Source organism: Podarcis muralis, chromosome 12 (assembly GCF_964188315.1).
Source record: "Podarcis muralis chromosome 12, rPodMur119.hap1.1, whole genome shotgun sequence".
Taxonomy (NCBI): Eukaryota; Metazoa; Chordata; class Lepidosauria; order Squamata; family Lacertidae; genus Podarcis; species Podarcis muralis.
In genome coordinates this window covers 14,148,804-14,176,624 of record NC_135666.1, presented here as the reverse complement: position 1 = coordinate 14,176,624, position 27,821 = coordinate 14,148,804, and the positions used below count along the sequence as shown (strand labels likewise).

General features: G+C 41.6%; 1 protein-coding gene and 1 long non-coding RNA gene across 3 annotated transcripts in view; one reads left to right on the top strand and one right to left on the bottom strand.

Moving 5' to 3' along the window:
* The window catches only part of PTPRN2 (protein tyrosine phosphatase receptor type N2), a 647,226-nt gene that overhangs the window by 572,163 nt on the left and 47,242 nt on the right, over nucleotides 1-27,821 (top strand). For both annotated transcript variants that reach the window (XM_028749792.2, XM_028749791.2), the window contains exons 15-17: nucleotides 14,856-15,003; nucleotides 16,392-16,465; nucleotides 26,259-26,336. In XM_028749792.2, coding sequence (XP_028605625.2) covers nucleotides 14,856-15,003; nucleotides 16,392-16,465; nucleotides 26,259-26,336 — 300 coding nt within the window. The remainder of the gene's footprint in view (nucleotides 1-14,855; nucleotides 15,004-16,391; nucleotides 16,466-26,258; nucleotides 26,337-27,821) is intronic.
* The window catches only part of LOC114607049 (uncharacterized), a 142,908-nt gene continuing 133,927 nt past the window's right edge, over nucleotides 18,841-27,821 (bottom strand). Inside the window, exon 5 of the long non-coding RNA XR_003709047.2 lies at nucleotides 18,841-19,978. This is a non-coding gene — a long non-coding RNA (uncharacterized LOC114607049). The remainder of the gene's footprint in view (nucleotides 19,979-27,821) is intronic.

Below are 27,821 nucleotides of genomic sequence, written 5' to 3'. Positions count from 1 at the left end.
TGTGAAGTGACTGGGGCAAGGGGGTGCTCCATCATGCCTGCTGTTTTTCTTTGTTTTATTTCGTGCTTGACATTTATTTTACACTTCCTCCCCCATCTGGCATCAAATTGGGGCTTCTGTTTTATTTGTTCAGTGCTTCTTTTGTTTGTTGTTATAGATTGGTGCATTGATTGTAAGTGTTGACCAACCCTGGAAGCTGGGAAATGTTTGTGCATTTTGCGGAAGTAAATAAATAAATGGCCCCACTTAGCTCATCCCATAATGCACATGGTGCTTGAGCAGCTGAGGAGGTAGAAGAGGACAAGGTAATGTGTGAATTGAGATTGCTATAGGGAGCATATGACTCCTTTGCTACGACAGCTGCACATACTACCAGTCTGGGCACAATTCCAAGTGCTGGCTGTGACCTATAAAGTCCCACACAGCTTAGGTCCAGGCTTCGTGAAAGACTATATTCCCTCGTATGAACCTCTCTGGGTTTTGAGATCTTCGGGAAGATCCTTTCTGTCAGTCCCACCACCCTCACAGGCATACTTGGTGGAGATGCAGGAGAGGGCCTTTTCAGTGGCTGCCCCCGACTTTGAAACTCCCTCCCTAGAGAAGTTAGGCTGGCTCCTTCCTTGTCCTTCTGCTGGCTGGTGAAGACTTTTTTTGTTCCAACAGGCTTTTGGAAACTTAACTGGTTTTAATGAAAGGGCTGGTGCCATGCTGCTTTTATGGCAATTAATGGTATGGGGTGAGCTCCTGTTGCTCGGTCCCTGCTTCTGCCAACCTAGCAGTTCGAAAGCACGTCAAAGTGCAAGTAGATAAATAGGTACCGCTCCGGCGAGAAGGTAAACGGCGTTTCCGTGTGCTGCTCTGGTTCGCCAGAAGCGGCTTAGTCCTGCTGGCCACATGACCCAGAAGCTGTACCCCGGCTCCCTCAGCCAATAAAGCGAGATGAGCGCCGCAACCCCAGAGTCGTCCGCGACTGGACCTAATGGTCAGGGGTCCCTTTACCTTTTTATTAATACATTTTACATATGTATGTAGTTTCACTTCTATTTCTATGGAGGAATTATATTTTACCTGGATACCAAACACTTGCAGCATAATTGCATGCATGTTTGTTCAGAGGTAAATCCTGATTTGCTAAGTAGGACTTATTTATGAATCGACATGTCTACAATTTCTGTCTTGCCCTCCAAGTAAGTTATCATGCTTTGCATTCTTGCCTGTATACAGAGAGAGCCAAAACAAACACTGTCTGTTATTTCCTAAGCCCGTGGATTTCCACCAGTGTGACGTGGCACCCTGGGGTGCCTTGAAATGATGGTCAGGGGTGCCGTGGGCAAGACTGGCCTCTGCCCCTCTTCCTTTCCCTCCCTCCTCTGATGTCCTCCCACATCTCTGTCTCCCCAAGGATTGCACAGCTTTTTATTGCAGCAACCCTGGCTATAGGTTCTGCAGGCAAATGGTGCTTCTGGGAAGAGCCTCTCTTTGGGGTGGTAGGGGCCAGCTCAGAGACCAGGGACGACAGCAGCAGTTCCCCAAAGGACTCCCAAGAAAAGAGGAGAGGAGGCTGAGAGAACACTCCACAAGGGAGGGTGTTTGAAAAAGGGTGAGAGGCTGCTAGCTCTTCTGGCAAGGGGTTACATAACTGGGCTCCTGAGCCCTACAAGGATGCTGCAGAAAGAATGTACAGTGGTACCTCGGGTTACAGACGCTTCAGGTTACAGACTCTACTAACCCAGAAATAGTACCTCGGGTTAAGAACTTTGCTTCAGGATGAGAACAGAAATCATGCTCCAGTGGCACGGCAGTGGGAGGCCCCATTAGCTAAAGTGGTACCTCAGGTTAAGAACAGTTTCAGGTTTAGAACGGACCTCCAGAACGAATTAAGTTCTTAACCCGAGGTACCACTGTAGTTGGTTAAGGGAGCCATGGACTCAAAAGGTTGAAAACCTCTGTCCTAAGCTGATATAAATTTGTAGTGCAAAAGTGCTCATAGTAAACAATCATCTTTCATTGCATGCCGGGATATCTGAATTGTTATAGCAACCAGTTAATACGCATGCTTGTCCAAGAAATATATGGATTTCAAAATGGGCAACTTGATTTAAATCAATCTACGCTGATTGGGCTCTAATCCTTAACTACGATGTCCCTGTGTAAATGGAGCATGAGGATTGTTTAAATGAAATTACTCCATTCTTCTTCAGCAGCAATCTTGTCATAATGAGATTCCAGTACCAGTGATTACTCAAGGATGATGTAAATTTTGCTTTTATTTTATTTTTTGGGTTTTTTATTGGTTCCTTTGATCCACAAACAAGGGAAAATAACCTCTCTTTTTGTTCTGAGAGGTGATTTCTGTGTCCGTATGTGTGGTTTTCATTGTCAGATGAAAGGCTGTGCAAAAGTGAAAAGAGTTAGGTATTATCCCCCTTTGACAAATGTCCCCTCTCTTTTGTTGAAGGTTTATTTCAGACAAAGTAATTGCAGGGATAAAACTTCATTGCATAACTTGGATTATTTTTAAGGTCTAAGAGACATCAGGAATAATAAATTAGGAGCCCTTTTGTGCAAATCTCAGACATGTTCTCGGTGTACCGTGCTCACCAATAATAGCTATTAATCTCTAAATCAGGATTATAAATTGCTTACCTACTTAACAGTATCTACATAGTGTAAGAAAGAGCTTTTACACTATTTCATTTTTAAGTATGTAGTTTTGCTGCGGCTCTCTCTTACGCCCCCTTTAAAAATGTGTATACCTGATGCCGTTCTCTTTGAACTGTTAACAATGGTTAGAATAAAATGTAATTTTCAGGTGTTCCAAAGGGAAGTGGGTGAAACAAAGCCCTGCATCTCAGTCCCTACCGGGTTGTATCCAGTAATTTCGTTTGGATTTCACTTGAGCACCTTTGGCAGCTGCAAAGTGTAAGAAAGGAGATTAGCAAGTGTTTGTCTGACACACACTGATCCCAGCACCTGCTGATTGGATTGAAATAATCCTTTTACATGTTGCAAAACTCTATTATTGGAGCATTGAGAAAAGCAGAGCCAGCAACGGCCACTGCATAACAAGTATATTAATTTAAGTAAATAGAACATAGGTTGCCATTTAGTGTAAACATTTCATTGTGTCATTTAGTCTGGAATGTAGCATAGAATTGTCTTCAGGTACAAAAAAAAATGTGATTCCTAGGAGGAGCCAAGGACTCTTTTTTTTTAAAAAAAGAAAAGGTTACACGGCAATATGGTGCTTTATATAATTCTGATTCAATTAATATGTAATTTTGGATAATTAATATGCTTTCCAAATTGTACTCCTTATTTGAAAGTGTCTAATAGTTAAGGAGAAGGGGCTCTTTTTGTGCGTGCTGTGGTTAAAAAATAATAATCCTTCATCAAGTAGTGTTGTAATAAGGCTTACCAGACTTTGAAGAGAGCTTTTCACTGTTGCTGCCGGTGTCCCAATATGTTTTTTGTGGTACTCTGGTATATCGACTAGCATACCCCACCGTGGTATTGAATCGACTGGTCCAGAAAATTTCAAGACTGAATCTTAAAAGTGGTCAGATGCTGTTGTTGGCCTCTGACTATCTCAAGGGAACCAGGCAGAGGGCCTTTTCGGTAGTGGCACCCTCCCTGTGGAACGCCCTCCCACCAGATGTCAAAGAGAACAACAACTACCAGACCTTTTGAAGACATCTGAAGGCAGCCCAGTTTAGGGACGCTTTTAATGTTTGATGTATTACAATATTTTAATATTTTGTTGGAAGCTGCCCAGAGTGGCTGGGGAAGCCCAGCCAGATGGGCGGGGTATAAATAATATATTATTATTATTATTATTATTATTATTATTATTATTATTATTGACAACAGAGTGTGTTAGCAGCACCAAAGTAACCTCCTTGGAGTGCAAGCCTGGGCAGTGTGCATGGAGGTCCTGTATAACAAGACCCCCCTCTCAGCCTCACTGATGTGGTCCAAAGGAAAGCAGAGCAATATGTTTGGCACCAGCTTGGCTGCAGAAGTTGCCAGAAGGAGACTTACAAGACACCACCCAACCATCTTAGGGACTCCACTCCAGACTTGTGCAGTGTTTACTCAGTAGCCTTTTCTTCTCCCAAAGATATCCCACAAAGCAGCAGAGGGTTTAGATCAGAGTTTTCCTTCTCCTAGATGGGCTCCCTTCCCAGGTTGTCAAGCCCCTCACTTCCCTCGACAGCACAGGCAGAAACCAACTTGACTGTTGGACCCATTATTGGTCTCATCTGCTCAATCCACCAGAGCCTGTCTTCTCATGCAGAGGAAGTCCGTAATTCACTAAGCGTTTGAGACCCATTGACTACCCTCACCTGGTTTAGCCAGCCAGCCGAAGCCATTTCCAGGGTGCGACCACTGTCATATGCTGAAAGCCACAGGTGAGAGCTGAGTGCACAGTCGGGGACCAAAGGTGGACAGACTACCCCAGATCTATCTACTACCTCTATCACCCCATACAGTAATGCAGTGCACTATCAAAAAGAAGAAGATATAAACACATTGGATTATATCGTACAGGCATTATTCCTCCAGATAGGTAAAGGTAAAGGGACCCCTGACCATTAGGTCCAGTCGTGACCGACTCTGGAGTTGCGGCGCTCATCTCGCTTTATTGGCCGAGGGAGCCAGCGTACAGCTTCCGGGTCATGTGGCCAGCATGACTAAGCTTCTGGCTAACCAGAGCAGCACACGGAAACGCCGTTTACCTTCCCGCCGGAGCGGTACCTATTTATCTACTTGCACTTGACGTACTTTCAAACTGCTAGGTGGGCAGGAGCAGGGACCGAGCAACGGGAGCTCACCCCGTCACGGGGATTCGAACCGCCGACCTTCCGATCGGCAAGCTCTAGGCTCTGTGGTTCAACCCACAGCGCCACCCGCGTCCCTCCAGATATTCCTCCAGATAGGTAGGAGGAAACCAGCCATCAGTATCTGACGCTTTTCAGAGAGCAGATAATTAAAACAATGTGCTGTCGTACAAAACATTTTCCTCTGTGACCTCGCTGGAAACAGTTTTTAGTGCTTTTAATGTATTCTGTAGAGGGGTCAGGAAATCTCATAGGAAAGGCATGAATTGCAGAAAGAGGGAGGGTTTTATTCTGTTTGCATGAAATGCATACATTATATGGTGAAAGGCAACTGACACTTTATGACAAAAGTGTTAATTTACTGAATTTGCCTCTGGGGGATGAGTTCATCCGTGAGATGCAGAAGATGAGCTAATGGGTCTCAGTTTTAATTCTGTTTAATAGTGTGTTTTTTTCAAACCAACTCCTGCTCTGAGACACATCAAGCCCAATAAAAATTGCTGCCCCCTCCCATCTTAATTGGTTAGAAAGCAGAAGTATTGCATAGCAGCAATGGGGAGTTGAGTTTTGCATCACCTAAGGAGCCTATTGTGTAATAAGTATATTTGTCTTAGCAATTGCTACAAGCTCTGTATGACCCTATTACAGCTTCATATGATCTCAGCAACATCAGTACCTAAGTCCACCTATCTCAGAATTGGAGGCAGTAGATCTTTTCTTGCATCATGGATGGAGGGGGAGGGATAGACAGTTCAGCAACTGACAAGTGCATTGAGCAACTTGGCTCACTTCTTAGAAGCCTGTTTTCAGTGAAACCACATATAAAAGCCATTCATATTTGCAATTCCAGCATGTAATTTGTTGACTAGGCCCACTAGTTGCAATACTAATAACATGGAACAATTTAAGGTGGTAACCTGCTTCAATGGAGATTGCTCTCTTGCAGTTATTCAAGTGGGTACATGGCAGCTAAAAATATTCATTTCTAATGTGTCTTGTTCCCCACGGGTTTTTTCAGTGCTTCGTATTTCTGATGTGAAAAAATGTGGATTTGGTTTCTCCTTTGACTCTTTGGTTTGGTTTGCTGGAGAAAAAAGCAGTTACTTCTTCCAGTCAAACTACAGGCGGATGGAAATTGAGGGGCTTGCAAGAGAAAACGTTCTTTCTGAAGAAGAAGCCTCTAGCTTTGTTTAAAGCTGCAGTGTATCACTTAATGCGGCAAAGGTCTCTCCTTTGCAGCTTTAAACAAAACCAGGGCTGTTCTGCATGTCACAGCAAGCCATGGTTTAAAACAAATGATAGCTTGATGTGAACCAGCAGCATGCTGAGCAACACAGCTCAAAAAATCATAAACACTCCTCCTCCATTTCAGCTGCTCTTGCTAAACTGCACACAAAACAGTTCTACCTACCTACCTGCCTACCTACCTGCGGTCTACCTACGGGACCGCCTCTCCCGGTATGCCCCACGGAGAGCCTCAAGGTCCATATATAGCAACACCCTAGTGGTCCCGGGCCCTAAGGAAGTTAGATTGGCTTCAACCAGAGCCAGGGCCTTTTCAACACTGGCTCCGGACTGGTGGAACGCTCTGCCTCATGAGACCAGGGCCCTGCAGGATCTGATTTCTTTCTGCAGGGCCTGTAAGACAGAGTTGTTCTGCCTGGCCTTTGGCTTGGAGCCAATTTGATACCCTCCCCCTCTTTCTTTTTCCTTTTTCCTTTCTCCTCCTGTAATGAGGCTGCATTTTAATATTTTAATGTTTCAATATTTTAATGTTGTATTTTAATCTTGTTTTTAAGTTGTTTTCATTCAACTTGTTTTTATTCTTGCTTGTTAGCCGCCCTGAGCCCGGCCTTGGCTGGGGAGGGCGGGGTATTGAGGCAAGGAAGAGCTGTGTGTGTAATTACAGCTATTGCATAAGGTTTAGAAAAACCTGCCCTGAGCCATGGTTAGCTGTGGTGACCAATCTCTGAATAAGGTTTGGCTCACTTGAGATGTCTTCAGTTGTGCCAGTTCTTTAAAAGCACAAGCCACCATTAAGAATTAAAAGGTCGTGGTTTTGTCATTGGACCAGTGCTCCCTCAAAACCTCCTTTCAGTTGGCAAAGAAATTATTAATGAATTCATGTATGTATGATGCTAATATCTGTATTTTATGCTACACACACAACATAAACACACAAGATGTGCTGCATTAACCTAAGTGTTACCTAGTTTCATACAAGATTGCTACAACAATGTTTGCCTATAAACCAAGACTTAAGATTTCTAGTGCATCCTTACCTTAATTGTAATTTTCCATTTGGGGGTGATCTGGCTGTCTGAATTATAAATCAAGGGAGTTCTAAGCAAATTGGGGAGAAATGGGTTTTCCATGACTTAGAGGATGTGCACAAGATGTGGATGTGGTTTTGATACGGACTTGGTGAGAGTTTTATATTCATGTCTTACTTTATTATGATTGATTGTAGAGTTCATATAAAATTTATGTAATTCATGCTAGGCCAAGGGGTGGGGGTATGCATTTAGTTATTCTTTCAGACATCTGCTCCAACTGTCTGTCCGGGACTAAACAATAGTGTACAATTAATTAATTATCTTAAAACTTAAAAAACCCAGGAAGCTACCACATTCCATTAATCAGCAGAAGTATGCAGTAACTAAAAAAGGAAAAACCTACTTCGTAGCTCCATATACCAGCAAAACTTGCCATAGGTAGATGAATGAGCCTTATGACACTGTGATAGTCCAGCACTAGTATAAGCATATATACTCCAAACTGTGAGCATGTTCCTGAAGCTACATAGCAGAAGGTGTGATGTAGTAATCAGCATATTGGCCAGGATCCAGGGATACCTGGATTTAAATCCACACTTGGCTATGAAGCTCAATGACCAGTCACCATCTCTTAGCTTTGCTACAGAGTTCATGTGAGGATAAAACAGAGTGGGGGGAACCTTGGGTTCCTTGAGAGAAAGGTAAAGGGACCCCTGACCACTAGGTCCAGGTGTGGCCGACTCTGGGGTTGCGGCGCTCATCTTGCTTTATTGGCTGAGGGAGCTGGCGTACAGCTTCCGGGTCATGTGGCCAGCATGACTAAGCCGCTTCTGGCGAACCAGTGCAGTGCACGGAAATGCCGTTTACCTTCCTGCTGGAGCGGTACCTATTTATCTACTTGCACTTTGACGTGCTTTCAAACTGCTAGGTTGGCAGGAGCAGGGACCGAGCTCCCATCGCAGGGATTCAAACCACCGACCTTCTGATCAGCAAGTCCTAGGCTCTGTGGTTTAACCCTTGAGACCCGCGTTCCTTGAGAGAAGGGTAGCATAAAAACAGCATAAATAAAATGGCAGGTAAACTTAACTGTGGCAAGACACGGTACAAGGTACAACTGGAAAAGCTCTGTCTTCCAGTGTTCGTAGGAAAGACTTATGTTCCTTTCAAGTACACTGAGCTTAAGATTTACAAGTTAAATGCCAGCATCTTGGGTAGCTCCTCAAAGCCAGCTAATACAAGCAGAAGAGAACCGGTGTGGTAGGCACCTACATACCTGCAAAAGTTGTGGTGCTGTACAGTTGGCACCAGCTGTACAATTTTCAAGTACAGTCTCATGCAAGGTGCATTGCAGCTCTGCTGAAGGGGTCAAACATAGGAAATTCCCTTATACTTAATCATACACTTGCTCCATCTAGCTCAGTACTGACTGGTAGCAGCTTTCCAGGGTTTTACCTGGAGATGCTAGGGATTAAACCCAGTGTTGGAAAATGCCCGGGGGTAGCCTGCAAACCCCCGGAACTCCAAGCGTCCTCCGATGTGCGCAGCACTGGAAAAGGCATCTCCCTTCTTCTCCAGGGCACCCAGCGACATATATCAGCTTGATATATGCACACTAATCTTCTGGCTTAAATCAGCAAGAAGCTTGAGGCATTGTAGAGTGAAACTACTATTTATTTCCACACTATGTACAAAGGCATAATGGCATCTGTTCTCTCTAGCTCTCAGAGAACAACCAAAGTGAAAGTACATTACAAAGTGCATACAGCGGAAGAGAGATAAGGCTGTCTTCCGTTCCCACAGTCTTCTCAGACACGTCCCAGACAGGCATGTGATTTATAACAATCTCACCTGCAGCATCGGACTGCATGAAATACTAACACCCGCTACGTGTTCTGTGCAGAGCATATTCTCTGCCACTGGGCCTAGCAGCTCATAATTTCTCCAACATCTTAACCTTAAATATGACAGTATTGGAGGGTGAACAGTTCTACATCCGCCAACTTAATGTGAAGTGGTGGAAACTGGTGTTTGAGCAAAAATTGGCACCTAGGTAAGATTCTAGGAACAAGTTTTATAAGAATGTTAGGCAAGCCCTGGTGGAGCCAACCAGTGGCTTATGTAGTCTAGCATTCTGCTCTCACAGTGGTAAGCCAAAACCATAAACAATAGCAGTTTCCTGCTCATGACCCCATGCTGCTGGTATTTAGTGACATACTACCTCCAATACTGCACGCCTCAAATACAGGTCAAGCCCATGTTATACAAATCTTTAACATTAATTACTGGTATGTTTCCGTTCCTATTAGCAGGGCTTTAAGCTTCAGTTGACCTAACAATAGCACATCTCTTCCTTGAATGTGGGTGTGCTATTCACATTTAAAGTACATATTTTGGTACCAAGGACAGCTCCCCTCTTAACAGGAAGAAGCTGCTTTCTTTGGCTGAGACAAGAGCTTCCCCAGCGATGCAAGTGTCTATATTGGGAATATAGTAAGAAGTACACCAAACAAGAAATTTCTCGTGAGTGTGGGGGTTTGGCAGTGCACTAGCTGGTTTTGCACAGCAGTTATGCCTCCTGTTCTGGTCCTCCTTACAGCCATTTGGAAATGAAAACTAGGGATTGACATAGTCCCTATGTGGTCTGAAGATGCCAGACTTGCTAAATCTGCTGGCCTGACATTTCTGTTTGGAAATATTTTTAGGATCTTCATCTAAGGGCAAGAGGTGCCTTAGCAGCTTTGCCATGCCCCGGTTTCAACAATATGCAAGTAAATTGAGACAAATTTCTTCCAAATGTCATAATGGGAATTGAAGTTGTATTTGTTTCAAATGCTTTGCAGAATAGCAGGGGCTACAGAAGTTGCAGTTTCTCACTGAAGGATACCCTAAAAGCAGGTATCTTGGGGGATTATTACCTTGCTTATTAAAATAGGGAAGCTTTTATAATGGAGCCACCATTTTGCGAGATGCTCTGTGGAAAAGCTTTTGTATTGATATCAATACAAATGAACCTGGAAACACAGATTGTGGCATCATGCTTTGCTGGGTAGGTTTCATGTTCAGCGTGGTGCCTTGTTATTGTTTGCCTTTTTAGGAGCATAACAGCTATGCACATTCCCCCCCCCCCCCAGCACACTGTATAAACAAAGCAAAATTCTGACGAAGACTGGTTAATCTTAAATCACTTCTGTATGCCAATTTCCAGTGTTACTCATAACCAGAATTTAGGGGAAAGCAGGTACAATTTTCTCCACTCTAAAAAATCAACTCCTTGAGAAACGTGCATTGTTGGAGAGGGGAAACACTGAAGTTGTTAGCATGTCTGGACTGTAGCAATTTAGCCATACAGGCTTATCACATGAAAAATGTGAGTAAACCTTACCACTTGGGTAAGGACCCCACAACTTACCACATAGGAGAATTTAGGCCAGGAAGAAAAATACAGTGTCGTTGAAACAGCTGGCCAAGCAACCATGTAGTTGTGGTAAGATGGTTGCCTGTATTCATCTTGCTAAGGTTGCAGACACAGCCAGGTTCTCGCAGAGGTGTCATCATGTCTTCTTAAAACGATTTCAGGTAAAAAAAAAAAAAGGATAAAGTTTATACAATGGGATTTCATCACATTTGCATGGAGAGTATTCCGTAACTGCGGAAGAGTTGTAGCTCTGTGGCTGAACACATGCTGTGCGTAACAAGTTCAATGCCACATATTGCCTGGTTGGGTTGAGCAAGGCCCTCATGTGAAACCCTGCAGAGTGCAAATTCTACCGTCTTAGATGGACCAATGATCTGACTTGGTAGAAGGCACCTTTCTGTGTCCCGAAGTAGCTGTTTTGCATGCGCGAAATGATCCGCAGAGTTGCCATACTCAAGGGCTGCTTTGTTTCTGCAGTAGTTGCACAGGGAGGAGGATTTTCAGCAGGTGGAACTTTGGCTACCATTGCAGTACTAAGCTGGTTTCAAAGGCAGATCCAGGTGTTTTCACAAAGCTCCATTTGTAGTTATGCAGGGTTCTGTAGTTATGAAGGCTTACTGGGCCACTGAAAATCAGATGAAGTTTGAGCTTTGAAGATATAGCTTCCCCCCCGCCCCCAATCCCTGAAAGGATTGTTGTGTAATCTTTGGAAATCTATTTTATGAGGTGTCTCTTTTATGTGTGCCAAATGCCTTTTAATCTAATGGGATAATCCTTTCACATCAAAATAATACAGTACCACAGAACCTTAGAAAGACCAAAGACATAGGTGGCACTGTGGTTTTCAAGTACCACCATCTTCTCACTTCCTTCCATCAAAACAAATCTTATAATCCAAAATATCTCAGTGGCAATAAATGTGTACTCCTCTCAGAGTTTTCCCACTTCTGCAAATGCCTCTATTTTTAGCTTGACTGCCCTTGGCAGATATGATTTCCATAAACCAGCTTGCAAATGTGCATGAATGTTTTGCAGAAAATTAGACTATACTTCAGGCGGCATTTTCACACAAACAAATGCATGTTTTGATTTGCAAGGAAGATCAGCATTGATACTGTTCACTGTACATTTAGAAGGATGGCATCACAATTTTACTAAACTGGTAGAAAGGAAAGGAAAAAACCTAATGTATTCATTATCACCTCCATTTCTGGGAGATAGAAGGAGCGACTTCATAAGCTGCTATCTTGGCGTTTTTATTTGTAAGTTGCCCTGGGCTGCTTTGGAAGGAAGACTGGGGTAGAAATTTAATAATAAATAAGTTCAAGTGACATAAGTGGACCTTTGTGTTAGCCAAAGGAATGTCAATGGAAGCATAGAAATTGCTAAGTTGAGTCAAACCAACGGTCTACTAACAGTCTTAGTGAAAAGTTCAGGGTATGTTGGAAATATGCACCTCCTGTTATTTTGGCTATCATGGCTAATAGATTGCTACAGAGAGATGTCCCATGGATATCACAGCATCTGTTGTGATTTATGTTCATGGGCTAATTATGCATAACACAAAGTAGTAATACAGTGGTACCTTGGTTCTCAAACTTAATCCATTCTGGAAGTCTGTTTCAAAACCAAAGCGTTCCAAAACCAAGGCATTCTTTCCCATAGAAAATAATGCAAAATGGATTAATCCGTTCCAGACTTTGAAAAACAACCCCTAAAACAGCAATTTAACATGAATTTTACCAAGACCATTGATCCATAAAATGAAAGCGTAAAAAATGTACTGCAGCCACTCAATCAATCAATCAGTCAGTCAGTAGCTGAACTGAGTTCCACAGTCACAAAAACAAAACAAAAAAGCCACAAAAAGCCACAATAAATAGCAAATACAGACAGACCTCAGTGTAACACTCAAAATGGATGTGTGTCACTCAGATCGGAAGCATAACACTCAAAACAGAGCATGTTTGGCTTCCAAAAAAAGTTCACAAACCGGAACACTTATTTCCGGGTTTGCAGTGTTTGGGTTCCAAGTTGTTTGAGTACCAAGGTGTTTGAGAACCCAGGTATCACTGTAGTTATATTGGCAGATTTAATGGATGACTGTTCTTCATAAGTATCAAGTCTTGCATATCCTTTCTGTGCCTGCTCCAGTTCTTCAGTGTCCTTTCTGAAATGCAGCTAGGCTGGAATTATTTATATTTATGAAATTCTTCTGAAGTTTGAAGTATTTTATTCTTTTTAGTAATTAATCAGGATATGCAGGAAGAAGATACAAATAAATTTGTAGTGGGGTGACATGATCTCAAAGTCAAAAAAGTGGGGTCCCCGTCCCCCTGCCTATTGCCAAACTGCCAGGAATTAATTAGTTTGATGTAGGGTTATGTGGTCAGAAATTGCACGAGGACTTGTTGAATTGTGTGCAAAGTCTTAAGATGCACAAAAAAAAATTAATATCCCGGGACAATATTTATCATGAAAAAAGCCAATAAATGTCATGCTTTTGGGACCTTTATTGACTAATGTAAACAAAACAAGAAATGCGGCAAGTTCTCTTATCTTTTGCACCTCAAAAAAAAACAGAAAACTTTTTTCATTAACAATATAAGCCTACAGTTTGTCATGCTGGATTTTTTTTTTATAAAATATGCATTTAACAACTATCACCTAGATTTCTTTTATAATATATATTATTTATTTAATTAATTTGAATTCTCTGAAGAATTACCCTTTGTAATATATATCCATGCATCACACTCTTGGTAATACTTATCTGGAAACTTTGAAAGGACTATTGAAAATTACAGAAGAATTTGATTTGAATTGGAGTCTGACTGGTTTAGGAGAAGAGTAAGCATATTATATTAAAGTGCATTGTGTTGCTCAGCCTGTTCTCCACATGGGGCAGTGTGATCTTCCCTTCAGTTACTTTTGCTTTGTTTGCCATTCTTGTGCTACTTCCTTGTTTTCTTGCCTCCTACCCTGACGCTGTTAATTATCAGTCCCCCGCCACCCCCCAGTGATGACATTTTTAAAAAATATATGCAGGTTAAATGCAAAGAACACATTTAACACCATGACTAATTTGGCCCTGGACTTCTTTTTGCCCTGCCACTGGCCCCTGGGAAAACTTGCTGCTCACCACAGAATTGGAGCAAACGCCAATCGGACTTTCTCCAGATTTACATTTGCTCTGATTTAGCACCAAAGAGCAAGTTTTCGGGGGGGGGGCGGGGAGCAGACGACAAAAGTAAAAACCTCTCTGACTCATGCCTAGACAGCAGAAAACCGCCTGGATCAATGCTTTCTAGGCATGAGACAAGAGGATGTGTACACAGACGTTGGGGAAACCAGAGAAGCAAGTCAACTCTGTTCCTGTTTTCTTCACTTTGACTCTAATGCCAGAAGTCCAGCTTCATGGGTCTTGTGGCTCAGGTGGAACTCATGAATTGCACCACGTGGCCGAACAGCAGATTAGCTTGATTCTTATTTCACAGCCCTGCCCTATTTTGGCTCAGCAATATCATAGCCTGCTTTTGCAGGGATCCAGCAGCTTTTGAAACTTCTTTCAGCTTTAAAACTAGTTTGCTATGCTGTTTTGAGAAACTTGGGTTCCGTAAGGGTTTGACCGGTAAAGCCTTAAACGGCTCAGGACCGCCTCTCTCCATATAAACCAACCTGGACTCTGAGGCCTTTCTTCATGTGACAACATGAAAACGGGCCTTTTTTTTAGTGGCTCCCTGTTTGTGTAATGCTCTCGCCAGGGCGCCTTCATTATATATATTTTAGGCACCAGGCGAAAACATTCCTCTTCAACCAGGCCTTTGGCTATTCTTCAGCCTTGTGGGAGGTGGTTGGTTACTGTTTTGTTGTTTATGTTTATTTCTGCTTTTATCTTGTGAACAACTCTTGAGTTCTGTTGATGAAGGGCAGTTTATAAGTCAAACAAACAAACAAACACAAATAAATAAAATAAATAAATAAATAAATGTTAGTTAGTTAGTTAGTTAGTTAGTTAGTTAGTTAGTTAGTTAAGAAGCAAGCCCCTGGGCAGACAGTCATAGTCAAGCAGTTCTTGAATTTGAGCCAAAGTGTTTTAGTCAGGCGTAGGCAAACTCCGGTCCTCCAGATGTTTGGGACTACAATTCCCATCATCCCTGACCACTGTTAGCTAGGGATGATGGGAATTTTAGTCCCAAACATCTGGAGGGCCAGAGTTTGCCTATGGTTTTAGTCCTCTCTAGTCCATTCAGATGTTAATTAGAATAACAGAGTGTTGAGTGTATAAATAATACTACCTCTGATGATATTTTCTCATTTCAGTCCTATATGGAAGACCACTTGAAGAACAAGAATCGCCTGGAGAAAGAATGGGAAGCACTTTGTGCTTATCAGGCTGAGCCCAACGCAGCTACCATTGCACATAAGGAAGAAAACGCCCAGAAGAACCGCTCGCAAGATGTGGTAGCGTGTATGTACAGTTTAAGCTGGATTCATTACTTAATTGCTTTCCCCTTTGCCTATTACTGCAATTAGAGGAGGAAATGTGTCGAAAGAACTGTTGTCAGCCACTCTGTGCAAGGAACAGTTAATATTCCTGTGGCCCACCTTCTTGTCTTGCTGTGTGCTTCAGACTTCTCATGGTGGATGCTTCTGCTGCTGCTTCCAAAGTATGCTTTGCACTACTTCCCAGCATGTTGGGCAAAAAAATTTCAGGCATTTCAGGGGGTTGGACTAGATGACCCTCGCGGTCCCTTCCAACTCTACAATTCTATGATAACAGCAAGTGCCGTTTTGCGTAAATGACATTTCATTTCAACATCCTCATGGTGCGGTTTTCGCACATGGCTTTTGGACACAAATACCGTTATCCAAAAGTGCACAATGCCCTTGGCTTGTAGTTAGAACTGTTAGACCCAGTCAAGTATATAAGCACCTGTTGGTTTTGATAGATGAGCTTACAAGGCAGCTGTTCTCCGTGTTGGGCCTAGGCTGGAAATGCCGAGAGTAGCCATGGCATATATGTGTTTTAAAAGTTTTTTATGCTCTTCATGCACAACCAAAAGCAGCACATTCCTATTCCATGTACTTGCTTATTCTGGTAGCTGTATCAAACATTCTGTATTGTACATCAGACTGAATAGACGTGGCTGTACCATGAGATTGACGCTATTTATTAAATTTCATCAGCTACCCTACATATGAACTTGGGGTGGAAATCCCTTTAATATAAACCTGTTATTATTGGCAACAGTCTTTAAGCATTGTCGGAAAGGTTTGGCATCATTAATGCCCTTGCTAGGGGCTACTGAACCTGAAGCCCAGTCTATGTTAAACATTGTTGTGTGTTTTTAAGTGAACTTGTTAGACACCAAACCATTTTACTGATTTATGTGGCGAGGTTTATACACTGCTTTGTAATAATAATAATAACTGCTCAGCTGTTTACATAAAATGATATAAAATAGTCATTTGAAAATACTGATAAAATCAAACATTAAAAACAGGTGTTAAAATGTATCAAGCTATAAATAAAATCAGTAGTTCTTTTTTCAAAAAAATATATGATAGATTTGTGTAAATAAAAACATTTTATTTTTTTAGCAGGCGCTGAAAACAATACAGCGAAGGCACCTGCCTAATAGCAATTATTCCTCAACATAGCAAGTTCCATTTCAATAACACTTTTTATATGGTTCTTAACCATTTAAATCAGTCTTTTGTAAATGTCTATATTTAGAAGCAAATATGCAAAAAAAAATAGGCTGAATAGTAGTGGTCTGTTCAGAAATGCTCTTTGAAAGATCTCTTTTAATAAATCAATACTGATTTAATATTTTTTTTATTTAAAAAAATCAGATGATCATTGCAGGATATGTTTGAAAGCTGAAAACAGTCACGACAACTCGGACTACATCAACGCAAGTCCTATTGTAAGTATAAAACAAACAAAAATACTACTTTGCCTTTTTGAAACTAAAAAGTTAGTTCTGATGGAAGAAAAATCTTGATTGTGATGCAAGTTATAATAGCAATTTATTGAGTCCACATGGTGACATCCCTCCAATATTTCCCTTCCTGAGACTTCGCGACCAGGAGTTTGCCTGCTTCTGATAGCAGCTATGTACAGTGGGTGTTCTCTCAGTAGTTGTGTTAATCATTTGGCTAAGAATGCTACAGTGTGAGAGTTTAGATAAGTGAGGAGTTTCTGGGTGGGAGAGTAAATACTTGCCCAGCTCCCTGCAATATGTTTCAGTAAAACTCCTTATATCTTGGGGACATAGTGGTTGTTCTTACTGTTCATTATCATTCCCACAGTTGTGGGAAGAATTGCTTTTCCCCATTGACAAAATATTGTTGGTAAGGTACAGCATATGCCCTCTGAAACAGCATCTATCTTGAGGAAAGACATTGGGATCACCTTAAAGCCAAGCAGCCATTTTGTATTTATTGTACGGCAAAATTGTGTGCCCTGATAATTTAGATTGGCAAAATTTGTGACATTGCAGGAAGTGAACTGCAGCAGAATCAGAACTTTGTTTTGTTTTCCTTTCCTTTCAGAGTTCACAAAGGGTAACTGAAATCTAGTCCCATTTCTCACATCTCAGTCCAAATTCTTCCGGTCATTACAGCTTCACACAAATCAAACTGTGTTTGGCTAAAATAGATGTTTCAATGTGGCTTCACTGTGTGTCACACAGGCTGTCTCACAGTCCTTGGTAGTTTCCAAGAGCAAAGTATGCTTTAGAGTAACATCAGAATATTTTAAAATTCTGCTTCATTCTTGCTTGATGTGTCTTTATTGACAGGAAGAAATAGCTTTTTAATGCCATGATTGTCTGGTAATTTTACTGGTTCCATATTTAAAATGTGTTAACTATTTTCATGATACGGAAGGTAATGTTATTTTGTAAATGCAACATTTAGTAGTAAGCTTCAAGTCTTCAGCGGAGACCTTGCTCCTGTTAACTTTCATACTGATGGGCTAAAAACATCTCTTGCCTAGCCAAGAACGGATAGGAAAGGCTAATGAAACGTAGCAGATGTGTGGAGACCTGAAATAACAGTGGTTTGATCTTCTTCACCAACTACAAATAATCTTTTTAAATTCAAAATAAATAAATGAAGTGGTTCAAAATTTAATAGCTTCCAGCAATTACCCTGCCAATAAAATGGCATATTTGATGCCACGAAGCCTTTGGATGTGAGGTGAGAATTGCCCTGTATTCCAAACGGAAAATTAATAACGCTAGAGCTATAAACTATGAATTGGACTAGAAAGTTTTTTTATTTCCACTCGCCTCCCTTCGGCATGTGAGGGGCTTGATGAGGCCGGAGTGTAATATAAAGCAATTACATTCAGGCCTTGGAAAGGGAGGCTTCCAGGGGTGTGTGTATAGTTGTGTGTTTCCAGCTCCAGGGTCAGTGGTCCAGTCTCCAGCTGGGGCTCACTCAACCTTGGCTTGAGTCTAAATGAGTAAAGCAATACATGCTGGGGGAGCCCTTCTTTGCACCAGACAATGCGTTGGCCACCTGCCCACATGTTTCTTTCTCGAAACTGCTTAGCAGCTCCCCTCCCTGCCCCCACTTTCCCATCCCTCCCAATACGTTGTGAAAACCCAGGGTTTTGTGTGTGTGTTTTTTTTACACTTAATGCGCTCAAAAAGCAACAAGGAGAGAAATCTGCAAAGAGATCTGATGAAATATCTTGTTGATCGTTGTTGTTTTTAATTACTATTCCAATGCGAGGATGCTTAGAGATTCCTTGGAATAAAACTGAGCTGGAAGTCCTCTTTCCTGTTCTCTGAAATAACATAAAATACCGAGGTAATAACTCTGCTGCCAGCGGTTGAATGAAAAGCTTGCAATTACAGCACAAGGAGACCCTGACTGTGCAGAATAAAACTATGATAATTACATCTGTCATATTTGTACTTTGTCCTCATTAAATTCCAGGGAAATCATCCAGTAGTAAATAATGTGCAATCTTTGTTTTTAAATCAGAGGTCATGAAAAGTAAATGGGAATTCTGTTTTTCCCTCTTAGGGTGTTGGAAAGGGGGGAGCCCATCAACTACATTAACGAAAACAAAATAGCACCTACCTTTCAGCTTGCTTATTACTGAAGCCACCAGACTGAGGAATGTGATTAACATGACAGTTTGCTCAAACACAGCATACAAATTTTTATCAGTGAGAATAGATTCTGAAATTTGTAATGACATTCAAAACCATATTTATTTCATTCCATTATCTTTTTCATTTTTTAAAGAGGGATTTTTTTAAAAGGTGGGGTTTTTTAAAAGAAAGAAAGAAAGGCAGGTGCCAGTTATAATAATGATATGTTCTAATATACTATTAATATATTAGTCATAATTTTATCATCTCCTGTATCATTTTTATTTTTAACAGAGGAAAGAGGTGATTCAGTAGTATTATACCTGCTGAAAGTCGTGTGTGTGGTGGTTTTAAATATATTGCAGTATGGAAACAAAACTGCCTCCGAGCTTGCCTGTAGTTTTAAAGAAAATTAATTTCATAGAGCTTTTGGTTTTATGTGTTGGTTTTATGCACATTAAGCTTAACCATGCATTTAAAATAAGTATGCAGGAAGTCAGGATAAATGGAACAGCCAACACACATGCAGAAATGAACTTAGCTGGTTCTTAGCCACAAATATTACATTGCTCAAAGCCAAAGAACTAAATAAAAGAATTCTGAATTGTATGTCGTGTCGGCACAATAACTGGGAAAATACAGATCTAAATTGGCATGAAGCTAGTTCACTTTAAGTGGAGTCACACAGAACAGATACATTGTTTGAATAAGATTTTATCACAATAAATAATGGCATAATATCAAATCTTTTCTTATTATTCCCTTGGTAAGCGGTGGAGCATTGTTTTTATTCATATCTAGATTTTTTTTTTAGTGCAGAAGCATATGCATGAAGTTTGTTAAAACAGAAGGATAAAATAACACTGTCTCTAAATATAAAAAAATTTGAATCTTTCACACATTAGCATTTTTAGCATTTACTTGGGGGCAGCATAAATATGCAAAAAGAATTGACATACATATTTTAAAAATTCAGATAGAATTGATTATAGCAATGTATTTGTATTCAGTGTGGTGTTCTCTAGTTTAGGAATTGTCAATCAATTTTAATTTGGGGACAGGCAGGGAGAGCGCTTAGATGACTTGGAATTAAAACATCTTAGGTTTAGAGGTGGTTTGATCTGATCCCCTGCAGGAGTTCTCTTCTGATAAGTTGGAACGAGGCAGATGGTTCTTTTGGGCGTCTTTCGATTATTCCTTCTTCCTCGTATGATACCAGAATCAGAGCTGTTAATTTTGCTTTGGTTCAAGTGATCCTTAGTCTCATGTATTATCATGGAAACTCTGGATATGTGGTAGACTAGCTCTCTTCCTGGCTTGCTGGAGCAGCTGTGAAAAATGATAATTTTGTGAGAAGCAAACATATGTAATTATACATTTTTTAAAAAAAAATAGACTCTACCAACTATATGTGTGTAAGTTTTTTTAAAAAAATATATACTCTAAACTTCCTAAACCTTTGCAGATCAAAAAACGTTGATATTTGTCCTAATGAGCCAATTATTTGCTGTCTTATTCTCTAAAATGAACTTTGTGACCGTTTCCGATTTATCTATCTGTAGTGATAATTTCTTAGTGTAGAGGGAGAAGCTGTGCTTTGATGTTCAAGACGTTTTGGCACAACATACAGATTTCATTTAACAACACTTCTCCATTGTTTCTGTGCTCAGAATATCTAGATGCCCTCAGGGATTGTTCAGAAACTTTACTCTTAAGCAGCCTAAACATTTTGTGCTAAGCTTTTATTGGTTGATGTTTCCAGCTGGGTTATATTAGTTAACGTGAATTTGAGCAAATTGATCTCAGTGGTGCTAAGATCCCGAATGACCTTCAGTGGTTCAAAGGATTTGGCTGAAAGGTTTATTCTGGCATCAGGATAATGTTCCAGCTTGTGCCTTTGCTCCACTGCCAGGACTTGACTCTGGTCTTTGGTCTGATGGTACTGCTGCTTTTTGACTCTTATCTCAGGACTTCGCCCATGCCCCACCAGCGTAGAATGAGGCATGGCTGAGACAAATGTGACTGACTACCCAGGGCATTCACTGCCTGTCAAGTTTACCCTTTCATGTTTTTATCCTGCCCTTTTCTCCAGGGCAACACACATAGGATTTCCCTCAAGTCGCTTTTATGGATGAGTTGGTTTTGAACCTGAATCTCTCCAGCCCCAACTCAGTACAGTGGTACCTCGGGTTACAGACGCTTCAGGTTACAGGTACCCAGAAATAGTACCTCGGGTTAAGAACTTTGCTTCAGGATGAGAACAGAAATCGTGTGGTGGCAGCAGGAGGCCCCATTAGCTGAAGTGGTACCTCAGGTTAAGAACAGTTAATGGTTTGTAGGTTTGTAGGTGGGGCAGCAACTTCTTACTACACTGACTCAGCAAAAGAAGAAGGAGGAGGAGGAGGAGAAGCAGCAGCAAGAGGTGTTGACTAACCTTTCTTGACTTGGAACCTACTCTAGTCACGCATCATCATCATCATTTTTAATTTGTATACCATCTTTCTATCTTACAATACTCAAGGCGGTTTACAAGCTGAAGAAACAAAAAGTGTACATCTTATAACAATCTAATGCACTACAAAAATGTGATAATAAAACAAAACTTTAAAATAAGCAACCTACATAAAAAAAGTAACATTCAACAATTATTAGAATAGTATAAAATAATAACAAGATATAAAAGTTAAACAGAAATCCACTCAACAGTTACAATAAATAATTTCTAATCAAGAAAACAACGGCAAGCCACAGTACATAAAATAATACAATACAAACTGAGAAGCAGAGACTAGAGGGTGGAGCAAGGCAGGTGGAAGGAGGCCTTGCCGGATGGAGTCTCTCCCCTCACACTCCCCATGCATAACTTTAAGGCAAGCTTAGCATAAACACACTAGTTCCCGGAGAGGAGATTGTGGCCGCTTTACTTCTCCTGTGATTCTGCTGCGAGCTAAGCCATGGTTTGGCTTAGCATGTCATCTGAAGCTGGGCTTGTGGCAAACCGTGAGCTGTAACCAAGGTTTGCTCTTAGGTTTTCAGCTCATGGTTTGTCAGTGCAGCAGGAGGAGGACCAGAGGTGGACTTCTATGTCTGCTTCCCTGTACCGTTTGTGAACCATCTTCCTGAGCAACCTGAAACCTTTCTCAGAACTTGCTTCTCGCCTGCTTCCCTACCCTGGTATCAGCTGGATCTGAGCTTGTTAACTCTTGCTTGTCCATAACCCCAGCCAGCCCACCCGTGCAGCAAGGTGAGGCAACTGCCTCTACAGTGGCCTCTCAGTGAGTAATAGGCACTGATAGTCTCCTCCCACATCTAGAGAGGAAATGGCGAGAGCTGCTCTCTGGGGTCTGCTGGGCTATGCGCCTGCCTTCAAACATTGGGCAAGGTTGACTTTATTCCCTGTCCTTATTCCCAATGTAGATCTTCACTCCCCCTTCTTTCCTCCATTTTATGGTTTGCCTCAGGTGTCTTGGGCCAGACCTGCCCATGCCGGACCTAGCAAACTAGATTGCCAGCATCCTGATGCAAGTTTAAGTTCCATGCTGGTGTGGTTTTGTTAAGCGTCCTAATGGCAGCCTGTATCCAGGGGTCTTTGTGTTTGCAACCATAATAAATTTACAAACCTCAGTACCAAGTGGAACAAAACTGGACAGTTTTCCGCACATACAGCAGCACTTTTGCTGCCATTGTGCATGTTATTATCATGAGATCCAAAGTAGTTTAATAGGCTGTGCATCTATTTAGATCTTTGCATTTCAGCTGAACAGAGCGCAAATTGTGAGTTAATATCCAAATCCCCCCAAATATATTTAGCATTGGGAATTTTAAAACACGCAAGTTAATAAAGGCATGCATTATTATTTTCAATTAGTTTAATCTTGGCAGGGGTCTGTAAATTCATATATTAGCAGAGAAGAAAGCTTTTTTTGCCATCTTGGATATCCTCTGAGAACATACGCACACTAGGCAATGCCAGTTTTTAGTGAGACTGATAACCTTTCTCCTCTTTGTTTTGCTCCACATCAGTAGTAGACAACAGGCAATTTAAACATTTACATTCATTGAAGTGATATAATACATGCAAATTTGAAAGTGACCCAGCTATTTCTTCATGCAAACTAGTAATCCTAACCTGCATGTGTCTTCTCCATAGCCGCTTTCTGTGCACCAGAATATAATAATTGCAAATGTCTGTGTTATTGTTAACTTGATGATACGTTTGAGCGGTCTTTCCTCATTATGATGTCTGTAATGCTCAAACTGCAGCTTTCTGACAACAGCTGATTTATACTGTAAGGCCAGGAGTGGCCCTTTCCTGATTTATCAAACAGTGGAGGGTTTAGAAGTATTTCTTCCGTGACAGTGGCACTCACCTCATCACTGATTCAGCTTGCCTATTCTCTTTACACTGTGAATGAATACATACAGCTTCACTTTCCCCCCTTTCATTCACAAAGTTTGCACCATTTGAAATGTCAGCATAAGGAATGGACAAGTAGAAACAAACAAATGCCATGTAATCCAATGTCTTGCCTACAAGGGCAAAAATTTCTACCGGCCTACAGTCCAGGGGCAGCTAATATGATGCCCTCAAGAGGTTGTTGGGACTACAGCTCCCATCAGTCTCAGCCAGCATGGCCAGTGGTCAGGGATGATGGGAGTTGGAGTCCAGCTAGATCTGGAGCGCATCATGTTGGCCACCCCAGTTGTAATCTATCCTTAGCCTCATCATTCTAGTTTTCCATGCGTAAGGGTCCGTTCTCCCCCGACGCACGCACAAAAGTGTTTTCACACTTGCAAAGTCCTGCCAGCAGTCTGAAGTAATCCAGTACAGAAATGGTTTTAGTAATGAGCTTTTGTGGTGATGAGCTGCTTGCCTGTACCAGGGGTGGTTAACCTGTGGCCCTTGAGATGATGCTGGAGTGCAGCCTTGTGGCATTCTTAACCATTGGCCATGGGAGCCAGAGTGCCAAGAGCATCTGTTGGACCAAGAACGGGCACACTTCAGGCATGCCATTTTACCCATGAGAACACCAAGATCTACTAGCCCAGATAGACTTCTATCTGCTAAAGACTTGGGGCAAAATTGTGGGGTGTCTCAGGATATTCTGACCCAGTGATATTTTTTTCCAGTGCTAGAACTGAAGCAAGCTTACACATAAAAGTCCGCACCTGTTTAGCGTCCTTCATTTAGGCAATCTGATTTAGATGGGGAAAGTTGTTTTGCTCTTGCTATTTGGCAAGCAATTGAGAGAAACCCTACTTCAAATTACCAGCAGGTGCCAAACTACCTTCCAACTACCGCAGTGTAGACTACGCCTTAGGCGACACCCTGCAGGCTTCTTCCATTGCAAATGATGTCCAGTGATTCTAGGCTGGTTAGGCCACCGCATCTCCTTCCTCAAGGCCAGTGTTCCCTTTACCTGTGCTCCAATTTTTGCTTTGTTATGTGTTTCAGGAGGGGAAAAGGGTTATGAAAGAAGCACAGCACTTCCAAATGTGGTCATGTAAATAAATGAATGTGACCTTCTACTTTGGATATGATAAAGTTGTTAAATAAAACAAAACTGAATCATTATCTACTAGAAGCAGCAAGCATGTGTTACAAATTATACTGAGGTTTTAAAAATATATATATAAATGTGTTATATTTTATTATTGTGAGGTGCTTCAGGTATCTGTTTTTTGTTTTTTTTGCCATTTCTTTCAATAATGGGAGCCACCCACTCAAATGAGTAGTGGCTAAGGGAGACCTAGAACTGCACAATTAGTTCCATGCTCCCAATGTATATTTTGGCCTGTAATGCACACCCTAATGGATATTGTGTGCTACATTTGAAATTATGGAATCTGCTGTTGCTATTGTTTAACAATCAGGAGAAATCTTAACCAATCTGCTTCAAATCGCCTAGAGGCATACCAAGAGGTGAAATTTAGGGGTTTTTAAGAAGCAGTTTGTGATACCACATAGGAAACTGATGTTCAAACAAAATAATTTAGAAACTGCACTGCGCATCCCAAAACCATTGGATATGCCTAAAATAGCTTTTGGGTCCTGGTCAATGTACTATGTGTTGAATCCAGTGGACCACAAAATATGAAATGTGGTGTTGATGCCATGGAATTGGTTGCAGCCAAGGTCCAAAAACTCCTGGCTGAACATAATACCGATCATGTAGGCAGAACGACTCCACAAGTAAAAGAGAGCTTCTGAAAGTAATGAATAATCCAGGCCTGAGTTAGGAGATCTGTGATTGTATCACCAGATTTTTAAAAACAAAAATGGAAATGCAGCACTGGGGAAACACTTTCCCAAACAAAACCCCACGCTGCTATGTGTTCATTCCAGGCCATTTTCCCAAACAAAACCCCACGCAGGGAAAACACAAATACAAGCATCTATAATTTTTCCCTGGGGGACAAACAGCAGTACAGGGGCCTTTTAAATTGGAAAAATTGTGTGTGTGTGTGTGTGTGTGTGTGTGTGTGTGTGTGTTTTAAAAGCACAGCCAGCAAACTCACACAACTACAACCCCATTAAAAGTAAAACCAAACAAGTTGGAAAATGCAATCACCAATCTCTCACCTAACAAGTGGTTTCGCCTTAGAACAGCTGACTTGTGTTTATAAATGTTAATATATTGAGTGTTACAGGCTGCTGCTATCTGCTGTTGCTCAAAATTTTGATAAAACTTTTTTTTGGGGGGGTGAGGGTGGATTCCACTGCTCAGTACAATTTAGCACTTGTTGAAATAATTGAGATTTGTGCTCCTGCAACTGCAAGCATAATGTCAGCCTTGTTCATGAGTGTGTGTGTGTGTGTGTTTTAATTCTTTCTAAGGATTACAATCAATGGGGTTTTTGTTGTTTTCCTTGTGTTTAAATTCCCATCAGCCAATCTTGTCCTTATCAGGAGAATGGGGCCAAAGATTTAAGACCAGAAAACCCACCCATCTGTTTGAAAACACTCATTGTAACGACCTAATCCTATTTACTCTCCGTAGCTTTGTTTCTGAGGATCTCTTTTTCCCCTACTCAGTCACTCTTTGAAATAGATGTAATAATTAAGGTCTTTAAACAGAACTTCTTTTATTGAGGGTTAGAAGCCTGCATTTTTAAACAAACAAACTGACCAGAAAAGGCCAGGATTGAGTTTGTTCTTCAGTTTTGGCTTGTTTCTAGATGCCCTTGAGTGCTATGACAGAAATGGAAGAGATGCTTAAATGTGCCCGGCATCCCTAATGCCTTGCATTGAGAAATGTTTTGAAGTGGCTCGTAGGTTGCTATGAGACTGAAAACCCCGAGTAAATGCTTTTTTTTTTTTTTGTCAGCGAATGCTCCTTAAATGATTTCACGTTACATATTTAGAACATAGATCGCTGATCTTGTGACATCTTAGTATTAGGCGACACATCCTGTTCTGCTGGAGAAAGGAACTCTTATTCTGAGGAAAGGAAATAACAGACTTTTTCCTCCTTTCAAGAGAAGTGCTCTCCTAGTTGATCAGTTCACTAATGCACTGCAAAATTGCTATTTTCGCTGTTTTGTGGCAATTTTCTCTCCCTCTCTGTTCATATTGAGCACTGCGTCTAATTGCTTTTTCCTTTTTCAGATGGACCATGATCCTAGGAACCCTGCTTATATAGCTGCTCAGGGCGCCCTGCCTTCTACGGTCACAGACTTCTGGCAGGTAAAAAGCCTTTGTTGAACTGCTTTTAGGAACATAGGGAGGTGCTTCACCCTGAGCCAGACCATTGGTGCATCTAGACCAGGGGTCTGCAACCTTTAAGACAAAAAGAGCCACTTGGACCCGTTTCCGAAGGGGGAAAAAACTGGGAGCCGCAAAACTGGGAAGGTGACGTCGGGACGGTGCGTGACTAACGCACGCACCGCCCCCATGCGACGTCACAGCCAGTACAGCGCCCGCCACAGTGGGGAGTGTCGGGGCGCACAATGCGCCTCCTCCCCTCGCTAGTATCCACCCCAGAGCCGCGGCAAAGGTGTAAAAGAGCCACATGCGGCTCCGGAGCCGCGGGTTGCAGACCCCTGATCTAGACTAATATTACCCTGACTGGCCGTGGCTCTCTAGGGTTTCAAATGGAACATTCCCAGTCCTATTGGAAATGTCCGGGATCAAACTTGGGAAGTTCTGCATACCAATCAGATGCTCTGCTGGTTCATGCTGCCGCCGTCCTTTCACAATTGCATATACATTTCTAACTACATCTTAAGCATAACAGTATTGCGAGCTGCAGCAAAATACAGGGTTGTAATATCATACATGTAATATTAAAAACCTGCACTGGGTTGGGTATAGCTATGGCGGTGATTTTGTTTGTGGACAAATGGATTCGGTTCAATGTACACTCCGCAGACGTGCAGGCGGGGTCTGCGTATTAGGGTGAAACATGCCCCTACCCATCACATCACAAAAAGGCCGAAAGGTTCTCCTGAAGGATCATGGAGCAATTTTTGCTGTGCTGAATGCGTCTGTGTATGCCAAGTTGAAGCAAGCCTGGGCTGTGGGAATAGAATGGATATCAGCAGAATTTGAGGTGACAATTGGGTTGTCAAATTTGGGGTGGGAGAAGGGAGAACTGAGATGAAAAATAGTTCCTACCTAGGATCTGCTGAGAAGAGAACATCATGGAAACCCCAAGGAAAAGTAGCAGTCACTCAATTCCTACCAGGAGGTTTAGGGAAGTGTGCTACGATCCAGATGTGGCCTTATTCCTATGTAGCAATATGTGCACAGGGTTGGAATATGTCGTTTGCTTGCCACTAATGCAATTTTCTAATTTTTCAAGTACTTTGTAATGCAAGCCTACAGCTGCTGAAAACCAGATACTTTTATACATCAGTAGGGCTTCCCTCCGGACCCAAATAGGTGCTTTTTAAAATTTCATGTTATATAAACCTTTCCCCATTGAATCCTTAACTGAGTTGGGGGCAGAAAGAAAGAAAGAAAGAAAGAAAGAAAGAAAGAAAGAAAGAAAGAAAGAAAGAAAGAAAGAAAAGATAGAGGGTCATATTCACCTAAGCTTTACTCAGAGTAAATCCATTGAAATTAGTGAATATGCCTCACTTAGGTCCATTAATTTTAGTGGGTCTACTCTGAGTAAAAGTTAGTTGAATACCACCCAGAATATCTGCAAGTTGCTATATATGTGTGTGT